Source organism: Nomia melanderi, chromosome 12 (assembly GCF_051020985.1).
Source record: "Nomia melanderi isolate GNS246 chromosome 12, iyNomMela1, whole genome shotgun sequence".
NCBI classification, from domain to species: domain Eukaryota; kingdom Metazoa; phylum Arthropoda; class Insecta; order Hymenoptera; family Halictidae; genus Nomia; species Nomia melanderi.
In genome coordinates this window covers 14,538,633-14,552,302 of record NC_135010.1, presented here as the reverse complement: position 1 = coordinate 14,552,302, position 13,670 = coordinate 14,538,633, and the positions used below count along the sequence as shown (strand labels likewise).

Here is a 13,670-nt window from a genome sequence, read left to right as displayed (position 1 = left end):
TGAAACGAGGGGGGGGGGGGCGATTGTAAAACGCTGTGAAATTTTAATTTACCGTCGCGTCGACAGAGGTGGAGGCACATGGAAACCGCACGTGTCGCCTCTGGGCTCTACCCTCCCGTCGCCGTCGCCCACATCGATGGGTAATGTTACTCCAGTTACGAAGACGTCGTTGGCAGCGAAGAAACAGGACGGATCGCTCATCGGCAGCGGCCACAACTTCAGTCCGAAACCATTCGTTAGTGTCAATTAGTCAAACGAATCGAGGAATCTCAGCCTTGCTCCACATTCTTCCGCTATAATCGTACGCGCTCCCGAATTCCTGCGGCACCCTTGCTCCATTTGTCAGCTCCTTATCTCTTCTACCTGTACGGCTCCCTTGTCGTCCATCGCACAACCGTTCCTCCTGTCAAACGCACAAACAAATCAATCAATTCACGGACGGACGGCGCGCAGCGATAGTAAATATCCTCGCGTGTTACAGCTGAACGGAACGAGCGACGGGTCCATCAAGTCCATCGTGAACAAACAGTACAACAGCCCGGTGGGGATCTACAGCGAGGAGACCATCGCGGAGACGCTCTCCGCGCAAGCGGAAGTCCTGGCCGGCGGTGTTCTCGGGTAAACGAAAAATCTAGCCGCGAAACGCGCGTCGAAGTTCCGTCCTTAAACTGACACGCCGCTTCGATTGCAGGGTGAACTTCAAGAAGAACGAGAAGAACTATAACGCCGAGAACAGCGAGGTGTTCAAGATGGTCCAGGAAGCCGACAAGGAACCAAAGACTCCGGAGCCTGGTTAGTAGCTAATCGATCGACGTTAGCAAAGTTCAACCGTCGAATCTCTTGTACCTTGTTAACGATAGTCTAGTGTTTCGTATAGATGTAGTTTAAAAAATCACTGGAGAGTTTCTCGTCGACTCGAGTGTCTTTAGAACGATGATCTGTATACCAACGATTCAAGCGAAAGAAATCGTTACAACAAATCGCGTTAGAAGAGAATCGCTCTCCAGTGATTTTTCGCCCGGATCAGCTGGCTCGAAAGACGTCAGTCTGGTGCTCGCCGGTACGATAACTTGTTTGCGAAATAGCGGAGCCCACTGCACAGAGCGGCGTGATTACGCCGTCCTCGCCGGCCCTGGCAGGACTGAGGCCGGTCTCGTCCCCGGAAACCAGGCAACAGCAGCAACAGCAGCAACAGCCCTCGACGCCGCAGTCGAGCCTTCCACCCGGACAGAACATTTGCGCCGAATGCGAGAGGCTCATCGTGTAAGTTGACGGGCGGGGACTTGTCGTTCTCGGCCGTTACCCTGTTTCTTTCAGCGATCGGCGAATCTCGTCGAACGAGACCGAAGATAAAATAGGACGAACTTTCTTTTCGATGAAGAAACAGACGACGCTTCCGCGTGACGGATCTTGAAGCTACAATCGGATCGAGAATCGTAAATTCGTATGATAAACGGAACAGCAGATAAGAAAAGATCCGATTTTACTTGGATATCCGTGCACGCGGAGTGCAAGAGATGACAGAGACCGTTCCCAGAGGGGATAGCTCGTTGCTCTCGGTTATTAAAAGGGGCCCGTCCGGTGTCCAGTCGAGTCACAGATCGGTTTCTCTACTTCCATGTCGTAGTTCATCCGAGAACAGAGTATTACTCGATGGTGAGCCACGCCGTTGGCGGAAGGGCCACCTCGCCGAGATCACCCACGCCTCTATTCCATGCTCTCCACGGCAATGGTCCGGCCAACAATTCCAATGAAAATTCGTGGAAACGTTCGCCGCAGCGACAGGACTCCTCCTCCCCGTCTTCGGAAACGTCGATCGTCCGTTGTAGCAACTGCGACCGAGTGATCGTGTAACTATTTTCCACGTGACAACCACTTCTTCTCCCCCGTTTTGCACTCCGGCCGTTGATGGATCGGAATTCTGTTAGCTTGCCGGCGACACGCAGCTTCTATAAACCGTTGTCCCGTGTATATGTATATCTTGATATTTATATATATATACACACAGGTAACGAAAGAAATCACGCGAGCGACGCGTGGGTGGGAACGAGCTCGCGACTCGGATTCGCGCGCGAATCGCTGTACACGATCCACGGAATGTTTCACGGAATCCGAGTTCTTTTCGAACGAAGGAGCAGCTTCTTTTTTCGATGAGACTTTCCGTGGATGGAGTGTCGGTGTTCAGCGTGGAGCATCGTCGATGAATCGGCGAGGATTCGCTCTCGAATCGCGAGCCTCGTTCCCGTGAACGCTCGGGCGGCCGGTGATAGAACACTGTACGTGATTATCGTGGCCGGCTGGATTGCTCGATAACTGTGGTAACCGCCTGGATATCATCCGTCGAACGCTTTGACCAAGACGAAAACGCGCGCCTCGCATTCCTTCATCGAACGTACGTGGAATCGATCGACCGAGTCGCAGCTGAAATGCCGGTCGGGAGTCTGTCGATCGAGGATGGGAAACGCTGATGTTTTTTCTACATATGTTTGCACGGTTTTCCTGCTGTGTTTGAGTCGAAGCACCAACCCTCTCTGTCGCCTCTGTCGTCAATATCGCTTCTTCGGCAATGAACGGCCCTCCATCTCTCGATTCTCATCATCCTCTGGGAGTCGTGTGACGATCATCATTCGCACTCGTACCAGCTTCTCTCGCTTCATCTCGCGAGAAGTCTTCTCATTCTTTCTTTCTCTTTCTCTCTCTCTCTCTTTCTCTCTCTCTCTCTCTGTCTCTCTTTCTATCTCATTATCATTCTCTCTCATTCTTTTCATTCAACTTTTCATCGCATCTCTTCAGCAATCGGTGTACTCATCGGGAACCAGCGACGGTATCCAATCACCGGTGCAACGTAGAAACACGCTTTCGATGTTGTGACCATTTTTTTGCTGACTGTTTTTGAACACGATTTTTGCCTTTTTTTGGATGTCGATGTTACGCTTTTTGTACTCTATCCTTTTTCTCGGGCGCCGTGCGTCCTGTACATACCTTCTCGCACATTTTCGCGTCTTTCTCTACCGCGACGATTCTTTTTGAGACATTTTTCTTCGCTGCCTCTCTCTCTCTCTCTCTCTCTCTCTCTCTCTCTCTCTTTCTGTCGTCATCGAGTTTTTGTCTACAATCGAGAAAGCAATCATTAGATTCCACACGACAGACGTTACATTTTCAAACGCGTTTCATCTGGACACCATTTCACATCTGCCACTATATTCTACTTCCAACATTACTCACGAACAGTCTCGTGTTCTCGGCCTCCATCGTCGAGGTGACGAGTTCCTCTTCATTTCTCCGAATACTCGAGGTCCCCATGCGCGTTGGAACCTGCGGCAGCGATGGCTACGAGCGATGGGTTCGAGTCTTCGAAGTTCCACGAGACATGCTGCACTGAAACAGAACGTGAGAAAAGGCTGAAACCCATCGGTCTGATAGCGACGCGGCATGTTTCATCGCGCGTGGGTGCCTCTGGACGAAAAACTCGTGGCACATCCGACAACAAGCACTCTCTTCACTCATCGAGCGCGCGATCACGCGTGAATCCTGCTCAAGCGACTCACTTGTCCCGCAGGGGCGTCTTCGTCAGGATCAAGGAGAAGAATCTCCACGTGGAGTGCTTCAAATGCTCGACCTGCGGCACCTCCCTGAAGAACGTCGGCTACTACAACATCAACAACAAACTGTACTGCGACATCCACGCGAAACTGGTCGCCAGGCAAAACGCACCTGCCGGCATGGTTCCGATCACCGTACCGCCGTGAGTACACCCGATCGTTTTCTTCCATCTACGCCTGGAACAATAATCGTTCGCAAAGAGTTAACAAAGAGAACGGCGGAGTCTCGTAAGAGCGAGCCGTTGAACCGGCAATTAAAAAACACTACTCACCGGAAATTCCACGGAAACGGAATCCGTGGAACGGTGGGAAGAATGCGTGACAGACCACGATAAAGATCGAATGAAATTTACAGAGGCGGAAAGGCTCCTGCCAGCACCATTTCCGCTGCGCTCGCAAATGCACCGTTGTCTCCACCCCTGAGTAACCACACGTCCTCACCCCTGCCATACTCTGTGAGTATCTTCGACGAGACTTCTCTCGCCTTACCGCCGCTTACAGTGTTCCGCACAGAGTGTCGCTTTGCGTTCGTGTCCTGTTGCTTGACGATCTTCGTTTGCTATTCGAGCTGTGAAAACACGATGCAACACAGCTGGCGTTCATTAGATAATTACTTGCGAGTATGCTCCCGTTTCCAAGTTACGGGACATTTCTAAAATACAACGACGTATCGATTCTCTCGCAGGACTCATGTTCATTGATTTCGAGTACCAGCGTCGATGAAATTTCAATTAACACTTTGACTGCTGTGTTACTTAGCTACTTTTAGCTACTGTTCGCCAGTATAGTCATCTTTTTGAACGGTTGTGCACGTTATAGTCTATAGTCACATTATAGTAATCTAATTGTACAATGGAAAATTCTATCAGTCTGAAATATTATCGTACAGCTTCGCGGCTAGTCTCATAGCTGAAAGATTAAGAAAACTATTTCGATGGAAGTCATGGGAGTCGAGATCATGGAAGTTTGAACGAGCAGTCAAAGTGTGAAGAACTTGCCATTGAACGGTTAAGACCTAACACGCGCGTGTGTGTGGCCTCCGCTTTGCACTAATCGCTTTTCCAGGCTTACAATCGTTCGAGTCCAGATTACGGATCCCCGAACCTCCAGGTGTCGTCCCTGAATAGGAACGGCTGCATCACGAACGGCGAGTGCCACTGGGAATCGAAAACGTTTACGAGCACTATCACCATACAGACCGGTTGCACAGAGGTTGGCCAAACCGTTGAAATCCTACGAGCGTCCGGTTAGCTCGCGCGTCTCGCACATTTCGCGCATACCGGCGATGATGCATAGATCCGTAATACCGGGGCTACGATCGATCCGAGCAACGTTCAAAAATACAGGACGAAAAAAGATCGGCGATACGCGACACGTATCGGAACGGGAACGCGGAACAGAAAAAAGAGAGAGAGACGAACGCAGGAAATGAGAAGCAAGACACGAGGAAGAATATCGAAGGAATTGCGAGGGCTAATGAGTCAGAGTGCGATCGTTACGATATTCGACCCGATCGTCCTTCGGACCCGTGAACTTCCTTCTCGTTGACTGGTCGCGAACAATCGAGCCGTCATCTGGCAATCTTTCATAGCTAAACGATTCGCGACGCCTATTTCGAATCCGTGACTAATTAGCCTGGCGCGGCCGGGAGTGTGCGTGTTGCCGCGGTCCTCCCCGAATCTCTCTCTCGCTCCCCCTTTTTAATTGCCACCGCCACGTGACATCGATCTGTCGTTTTATGCATTGCAGCCCACCCGCCTTGGCATACCGCCCGTCGAACCACCCAGTTTCCGATCAGTCCAGGTAATGTCCCAACGCGGCCCGTCTTAAGCATCTCGCGGCTCGAAACCTTACACTCCGTAAGGTACGTCCTTACCGATCCGATGACAATCGCGGTCCCGCTGCTTTGAACCCGCTCTCTACCAGACTATGTTCTCCGACAAAGTACGTTCAATCCGCCGAGGAATCCGTTCCCCGATTCTTTCCCGTTCGCCGATCGATCTAAAATGGCTACGAAATCGACGTCCCGATGGTGGCAGTGCGCGTGAAATTAACCGATTTCTCGGCTTGGTATCAAGGCAGCGGAAGCAAGTCCCGTCTTTTTCGAATCGATTCGAGATCATCGGAGATCGGTGTCGTTGCTCGTCGCGAGATCGTCGCGTTCTAGCCGGTACAGAGACACCTAACGGGATCGCGTTTGTGTGTGTTCTTTTTTTTCCCTTCTCGGAATGCGACACGCATATGCAAGTTCCCTCGCCGATGGTTTAATTGCCGTTGTTGATCGTTGAGCCGAGCGGCGCGTGGAACGCGGCGAATAACCGAGTATTTTGTACCGCACACAGGCGCCGACATCCAACAACCTAATTGGTCCGAAGCCGTTCGGAGGATCGAGCTCTCTGTCATCGAACCTGTCGTCGCCGCCGCTGATCAACTCAGGGAACAGCACTCTGCCGCGACCCCAGAGTCAGACCGTGACTGGTAAGTTCTCTTCTCCGTGGATTCGGTGTACAGCGCGGGGAAACGCGAATCGACCGGGGTTGCCCGGGGGTCGTTCGGACGCGGAAGAAATCGCTCCGCCGTCGGCGACCTCGTCGTTACATAATTACGATTCTCTTACGTAACTCCGTCGATACCCTCGAACGCGACGGAGATCCGTTACGAACGCCGAAGCAATCGTTTTCCGCGAGCTGCAAGTTCAAACTCTCAAACTCGAGAGTTTCACGGTCGGACGGTATCGATGATCCCGCTGTTCAAGCTTTCCGGTGACACCCGCGAGGAATGATGATCGTCGTTCAACGCTGGAACTACCGAGCAGTTGAATCGACATTCTGAAATTCCTCTGTAGAAGCTACAAGAGTCTTTGATCCGTTTACAATTCAGTCAGCGTATCGTTCAATCAATGTCTTTAATCGTTTCTCAGAGAAACGTCCGCTATGCTTCCGACAATTACAAGGTAACGATATCAGGAAGCGATTCTGACCCGTCCGGTAGTTTCAGTGTTAAGCACCGCTTGATCGACGGAACGTGAAAAGCTTGAACAATGAGAACCGCAGGAATACCGCGGTTGTTCGTTGGTGAATCTAGTTTAAGACGCTGGTACAACGCTGAAGTACCAGGTGTTTATTATATCCCGTCCGTTACGTGCACGAAATTCCGCGCGGCGAGACTAGACGGTAGGATAATTACGGCAGGCACGCTAGCGGTACGCCAGGGACCGCGGGGGTACGTTATCAGTAAAGAAAAGCAGAAAATCGCGGTCGTATAAATTACCGGCGACAAGCGGGGAGCACGACTTTCTCGTCGTATCTAGGGGAACGATCTCCGCTCGATCGTGTAATCCTGACGACGAGCCAGCCTATTATCCTTGGCCTCACTTTGCTCTTCGATTGTTGCAAATAGGTCTGATCTCCGCCCTGCCAAAGCCAAAAAGTAGGTACACCCTTCTCACAGGTATGGCGAATAGATTCGACCCTGCTGACCGAGTTTCGAGCTTTGGCTAATACGCTCCATTTGGCTTGCGTCCTCGCATACTGTTCCGTTCTCATTTTTTTTTCTCTTCTTCTTCTTCTTCTTCTACTTCTCTTCTTCTTCGTGTACATCTATTCGCATCTACCTCCATCTTCATCGATCTCTCGTTCACCCAAGCATCCGCGCGTCGGATCGTTCGCTGGCCGAGACGAAGGCGATCCGATCGCGACCGATCGCCCCCCCTATACACGTTGCGTTTTCGCCCGGTTTGCAAGCTCTCTTCTCGAAACTTGCCACTCCATCCCGTTCTCGTCCCGTTCTCGCGGCGCGTGTCGACGGCGGGTTCAGAGAGCTGCGACACATTTCGAATCATGTCATTCACGTTCCCACGATCGGGGGTGGGAAAAGGGCGATACAGGCTCGACGATGATTATTTATACCGTTGGACTTTGTGGAGCAGTACGATGATGCGGTCCGATCGAAACGAAATTGGGACAGATCGAATCGAGACCCGAATAGCGAATAAATGAGTCAAGTCTGCATCGAGGCGGAGCTTGCGTAACAACAGAGACACTTTGAGTAAAAATATCCACGTGTTTGTATTTTGTTCTTACCCCTCTTCTTTTTCATCTCTTCTCTAGCATCTCTCCATTTTTCCCATTCTCCTTCTTCTATTTCTTCTACTTCTTCGTTTTTTTTTTGTTTCATCCCACGTCAACGACACCTGATACCGAGGCAAACGATTTTACGCATAATAAGTACATACGGGCCGAGAGTGTGGCTATCGGAATTCGGGAGCCGAATTCGTGCTTCGATCGAGAAAAGCATACCTTTCCTGGGCATAATTTTTTCTTTTCTTATCTTTTTTCAGCCGGTCCATCTTTCAACCCGAAACCCAGACCTTTCTCCCTCACGTTCGCATGAATCGGTAGCTCTCGACTGCGCCGTCGTCGTCGTCCTTGTGCTGACAGCCGAATCGAACGATATCCGATATCTATACATGATAATTATATTATATATTGAACGTTCACGATCTCCCTTCTCGCTGTCTCGAATATCGTGATTCGGAAGACACGCGCGCACGCGCGCGCGATCGCCCGAGGCGCGTTCAAACAGTTCCTTAACGCTGGAATCGGGATCGATCGAACGAACCGACCGATTTCCCCTTTCGGACAATTACCGTGATCGCGAGTCGATTTTCATTGACTTATCTCGTCGACAGTTAATTTATTCGAGTAAACACGCCGCGCGAGGAAATCGTGAATCGGTCTCGCTTCGATTGCTCCACGGTTCCAGCGTGAATTATTTATTCGCTCGGCAACCGCGAGCGCGGGGAAGCCGAATCACGTGTTTCGGGATCGGTAATGTCGTGAACGATACCGACGAGAGTGTTCCCTCGAAAATTTGTTGAGAGATTTGAAAGCGCAATTACGAAATAAAGCGACAGTCAAGCCGAGCAAACTCTTCGCTCGATACATGTTGTTCCTTCTCTCCAATCTCATATCATTCACGCACACACGAACTGGCACACGTCTTCAAGCTCCTCCGGAATTATCACGAAACCGTTGTATAACAAATGCGCTGTATCCGTTGCTAAACCCGCAACTGCTCGGGGAGCTCGTGGCCATCCCCACGATCCTCCGAGAATCGCGGCTACGTTATCGGGCTCGTGGACCTTTCCGTCCGGCCGACGTAGCCGTTCACCATCAATCTATTACCGAGAAGTGCGACTGCTCACTCGTAACGCTTGCCCAATCGCGCCTCGATCAGCCGCGATCGATCGCGAGCTTCCGCTTCATTTTTGCTTTTTGCCTGTCCTGCCGTTGCCACGGTGACTACCGGATCAGCTTTGGTACCAAAGTACCGAACATTCTAATCCGTTTGTTTAACACTAAAGTGTAGAATAAACGTGAATCTAGTGTTAAACACAAACCTCGAGTGTCACACGATTCGCGTGGCAATCAGAGTCCATCTGATGCGGCAGTCAACCGGTGAGACACGGCTTGCTTACGCGACGCTCGTCACCGCTTTCTTTTGCTTTTAAGTTGCGCTTCTTTAGTTAGTCCTGGACGTGCCCGCGACCCAGACGTCGTCCTCTCGGCGAACACGCTTCTCGATGTACCCGAGGCTGCCTGCAACCCGACAGCTCGATTAGACACAGAGGTTCGCGGGCACGGTCCGTTCGATGTGCTTCTTACTCACCGCTGATTTCTTTGTTTTTTTTTTCGTTCTTTCTAACACAACCTTACGACCCGCCTTCTGTCGCCTACCTGTTGTTGGCACGTCTTACAAAATGTTTTCTGTGTTTCTTGTTCGTGTCTTTGTTGTATGTTTGCCCGCTTTCGATCGTCTCCACCGTCCATCCTCGGTCCCATCCGTCCGTCCGTGTCCTTCTCCCCGAGGATCGGTCCTCTTCGAAACACCGGTATCCCAGAAAATTCGACTGAAACCCGGGAGAAGTGCTATTATTACCAGTCCTTCGAGGAAGAGACCAAGACCACCACCACCGCCACCAGCACCGAGTGCCGTCCTAGTTCGGTGAAGTCGAAGAGCCTCGTGTGGCCGCCAGCGAAACCGATCGAGGACATCACTTATCCCACCGCCAGTCCTTTGTACATCGATCCGAATCCCGCGCTCGACAGAAGGGGTAGGCCGGCGGTCAGAGAGAAGAAGGCCTGCATAGAGGCCTGCGAGAGGGCCTTAACGAAGAAGAGGGCCGATAGCGTGGACAGCGAGGTCGAGAGAGTGACCAGGCATTGGGGCAGCTTCGATTACGATCCGATGGAGCGAATCAGTTGCCCGGGGCCCGTCTACAGGAAGGTCGAGCTGGTGGAAGCCAGCGCCGACAGGCAGTCGAGGAGCGAAGTCACCTCGAGGCCCAGCTCGACCGACAGCGTCCGGCGGTCGTTGACGCCCACCAGGATCGTCCAGCCGATCCCGAAACCGTGGACGGCGACTGTGACCACCGGCAGCAACATCTACGAGCAGAGCTACGGGCAACCGGACGCCCCTAAGGTCTGCAAGAAGTACCACCAGAAGGAGATCTGCCAGCGGGAGCGAATCTGCGAGAGGAACCAGCCGTTCCGCGAGGAGCACCGCTCGTACACGTCGAAGGTCTGCCGCAGGGAGCAGACCATCTGCGGGAAACCACCCCTGCCGACGGAGCACGCGATCAAGCAGGAGGAGGCGAAGGAAGAGATCAGGGAGGTCGACGAAGAGGTGACCGACTTGAGACCGGCCGACGAAATCGCGGATGAGGACAGCGAGGAAAAGGGGCTCGGAGGCGAGCACGACTTCATCACCGAGACCTCGGAGGAAGACGTCGACGGGATGCACGTGAAGAAGAGGATGACCTTCGAGAAGACCATCGAGAAGATCCCGTCGCCCGCGCGACCCAGCACGCCGATGATCGAGGAGACCGAGGAGAGCTACTCCAGGACCACCGCGACGCACATCGACAGAGAAGTGAAGGAGGAGTCGACGGAGATGACGGAAACAACGGAGGTGACGGAGAAGTCGGAAGAGAAGACGGTGGTCGAGTCCGCCGAGGTGGTCACGTCCGCGGTGGACGTGCAGCAGTTGCTGGAGAAGGCTAAACGAGAGGAGGAAGAGCGGAAGAGAGAAGAGGAGGAGGAGGAGAGAAGGAAGCAGGAGGAAGAGGAGAGGAAGAAGCGGGAGGAAGAGGAAGCGAGGAGGAGACGCGAGGAGGAAGAGCGCAGACGGCAGGAGGAGGAAGAGCGGAACAGCAGACACGTGACGTTCGAAGAGGAAGTTGTGGAGGAGGTTCGGGAACAGCCGCTGGGAAGAACCGTGGTGCGCGAGGAGAAGGTGACGGAGGCGGAGGGCGCTACGCCTGGCTCGAAGAAGCTCATCAAGGAGACCTACGAGGAGATCACGGAAGAGGTTCTAGTGCAGGAACGCGTCAGGCGGTTGGATATGAACGATGAACGTAGGAAGAGCTTACGGGAGCAAGTGGAGGTCCACCAGAGCTTGAGGGATCAGCAGGCGCCGAGAGGTCGTCAGGTGTGCGCCAAGTACCTGCCGACGCAGGAGGTGATGGAGACCAACAAGAAGCACGTGCAGTTCGTGAAGCAGACGGACTCCGGCCCGAAGCCGATACCCCACTCCGCCCTGCAGAACTCCACGCCCAAGGAGTGGAAGTCTGAAATGGTGAACGCGTTGACCACGGCGCCGGACAGGCCCTACACGCCTCTCAGCACTTCCTCCAGCGTGAAGGAAGTGTACACGGAAGAGACTATATACCTGGACCACCGGTGCCGGCCGAAGCAACCGCCGAAGGAGGACGTCCGACCGATCTCCCCGTTCCAGCAGGCGTTGACGATCGCTCCCGAGCGGCCTTACACTCCCCTCAGCAGGGAGATCGGGCCGGACGACCAGAACATCGCGAGTCGCTCCGGCACGCCGAATCTTCTGGGCGACAGAGGCGGTTACCTGCCGCCCGCTGACATCCTCTTCGGCGACGGGAAGCCCAGAGAGGTTCGACCGCCTATGGCGTCTCCCAAGCCTCGACCTTTGCCCACTCCGCCGCCCGATTATCGTCTGAGAGACACTTCGGTGTCGCCGATAAGATCTCGGCCTCAGACGCCCAGCTCCAAGTGCATCACCGCCTCCCTGAAGAAGCCAGACACCATCCCGAGCTATCAGAAGCACTTGGTCGCCATGAGAAAGAGCGCGGTGGAGAGTCACACGTTCCAGCCGTCGAGCAGGACTCCAACTCCGACGCCGTGCAGGTCGAAGTCGCCGGCTCACGGGCCACCGTCGCCGCCGCCTTGCTACGTGAAAGCTCAAGCTCCTCGCATCAGGGACGACCCTCCGCCTAGACGGTCCGCCGTGCACTTCCCTACGAAGAAGAGCGTCTCTTACAAGGTGGACGAAGACACGGACGAGGGGCACAGAACCGCGGAGTACAAGGCTACTAAGACCGTAGACTTCGACGAGAAGGAGATCGACGATCGGGAGCGTGGTCCGACGGACGCCGTCCACGCGCAGTTCCAGGAGAAGAGGTGCATGACCAGCGAAGAGACGAGCGAGCAGAAGCAGTCGGTGGTGAAGAGGTCGCTGCAGGTCGTCGAGGACTTCGAGAGGTGCGAGAGAAGAGCCGCGCCGCAGCCTCTGCCGCCGCCTCGCGAGGAACCAGCTAACGATGTCTGCGCGATCACCAAGACGAGTCCCTCGAAGCCCTCGCTTCCGTGTCCTTTGTCCTCCAAACCAACGAGCTGCTCGGTGCAGCCGATGTACAGCAGTTCTACGGAAGTGCGCCACGTCAGCTATGCGACTCCACCTGCTTCTAAGCCGTGCCCGGACACCGGTCTCACCGTGCTACCCTGCAAAGCGCACTCTGATAAGGGCACGAAGGCGGGCGTGGTGGTGGTACCTTGCGAGGGACCTAATCCGTGCTGCCAGAAGTCGGGAGTCTGCGTCGTGCCGACCGCCGATCGCGCGGGAGTATGCGTCTCTCCTTGCTTCGGCATGAAGACGACGGGCGTCTGCGGACAACCGTCGGGACGATGCGGCCGAGAGTCCGCCTGCGACATCGAGATCCCGAACTGCCCGGACACGGGTGTCTGCGTGGCCCCGTGCGACGATGGATCCGTTTGCATCGCGCCGTGCACCAAGCCGGGTCTACCGCCTTCGATGTCGAAGCTCCCTTTCCCGCAGATCCCTTTCCCTTTCGAAGATCCGGCTCCGCCAGCTCCCTGTAGCCCGCAGCGAAGTCCGTTCCAGCCGATCCACAAGCCTCGCACTAACTTGAGTGGGCAACTCGCGCGACTGACCGCCAAAGCTGGCCACAAAACTCTTCCCACCGTTCAGCTGTACAAACCCGAGGCTCAGTGTCAGGCACAGTCCGACGCGTGCCAGGCGCAGAGCAGCTGCGAGTCCCGAAGCTACTGTTGCAAAAGCCAGAGTTACTGTTCCACCCAGACCAGTTGCCAGTCGGGCAGTCAGTGTTCGATCAACACCCGCTGTCAATCCGGGACTCGATGCGAGACCCGAAGTAACTGCCGGGACGGTGTCCATTGTTCTCCCTCTAGCAAAACCCAAAGTTTAGTAGACCCACCAAATTTGTCATCCCACCCGGATCTAGGTACCGGAGTCGGTGGCCTCGGTGGTGCCGGGTCGAAGAGCGGGACGTTCGCTGGCAGCAGCGCGCCGAAACGCGGCCGGGGAATCCTGAATCAAGCGACCGGACCGGGATCGCGAGTGCCCCTCTGCGCTCATTGCAACTCTTACGTCAGGTACACTCCCCGTTGCTCATCGGTGTGTGTTGATGTTGTTGTTGTTGTTTTTGTTGTTGTTCGTTTCGTTTTGTTTGCGTTGTCCGTTGCCGGATGATCATTCTCTGTCACCAGTCGTTACATTCTCCTCTCCCGTTTCGTTCCTTCCCCTTTTGTGGTTGATTTCGCGTACGCTTTAGAAGACGATCCGATGATTGGAAAGACAAGAAGCTGGAAGATCAGGTGGACGTCGCGGCACAGCGATTGCTTGTTCTCACTGAGTGCCTAGCGATCGCTAGAAAACATGTAATATTAATTAGATTATACGTGTCTTTTGTTTTCTGTTGTCTCATATTCTCATTGA

General features: G+C 53.9%; 2 protein-coding genes across 8 annotated transcripts in view; one reads left to right on the top strand and one right to left on the bottom strand.

Annotated features, from left to right (window-relative positions):
* Positions 1–13,670, top strand: part of LOC116428371 (PDZ and LIM domain protein Zasp) — a 32,501-nt gene that overhangs the window by 15,619 nt on the left and 3,212 nt on the right. The window contains exons 3-12 of the mRNA XM_076372759.1: positions 67–235; positions 482–618; positions 692–792; positions 1,628–1,850; positions 3,560–3,745; positions 3,958–4,057; positions 4,668–4,814; positions 5,352–5,405; positions 5,945–6,080; positions 9,505–13,327. Coding sequence (XP_076228874.1) covers positions 67–235; positions 482–618; positions 692–792; positions 1,628–1,850; positions 3,560–3,745; positions 3,958–4,057; positions 4,668–4,814; positions 5,352–5,405; positions 5,945–6,080; positions 9,505–13,327 — 5,076 coding nt within the window. The remainder of the gene's footprint in view (positions 1–66; positions 236–481; positions 619–691; positions 793–1,627; positions 1,851–3,559; positions 3,746–3,957; positions 4,058–4,667; positions 4,815–5,351; positions 5,406–5,944; positions 6,081–9,504; positions 13,328–13,670) is intronic.
* LOC143175156 (uncharacterized) lies at positions 232–11,475 on the bottom strand. Of its 7 annotated transcripts, XM_076372764.1 has the most exons (8): positions 11,334–11,475; positions 11,035–11,232; positions 9,273–9,513; positions 9,004–9,202; positions 7,901–8,064; positions 7,511–7,794; positions 6,873–7,422; positions 232–403 (listed from the first exon to the last, which is right to left on the bottom strand). In XM_076372764.1, the coding sequence occupies exons 7-8, from the start codon at positions 7,199–7,201 to the stop codon at positions 343–345; spliced, it is 390 nt and encodes a 129-aa protein (XP_076228879.1). In that variant the 5' UTR covers positions 7,202–7,422; positions 7,511–7,794; positions 7,901–8,064; positions 9,004–9,202; positions 9,273–9,513; positions 11,035–11,232; positions 11,334–11,475; the 3' UTR covers positions 232–342. The 7 variants fall into 7 exon arrangements, 3 of the variants coding, with proteins under 3 accessions (XP_076228879.1, XP_076228881.1, XP_076228880.1); XR_012999837.1 differs by lacking the exons at positions 232–403; positions 11,035–11,232; positions 11,334–11,475 and adding exons at positions 3,715–3,779; positions 3,875–4,170 and having other exon boundaries at positions 9,273–9,517; XM_076372766.1 differs by lacking the exons at positions 6,873–7,422; positions 7,511–7,794; positions 7,901–8,064.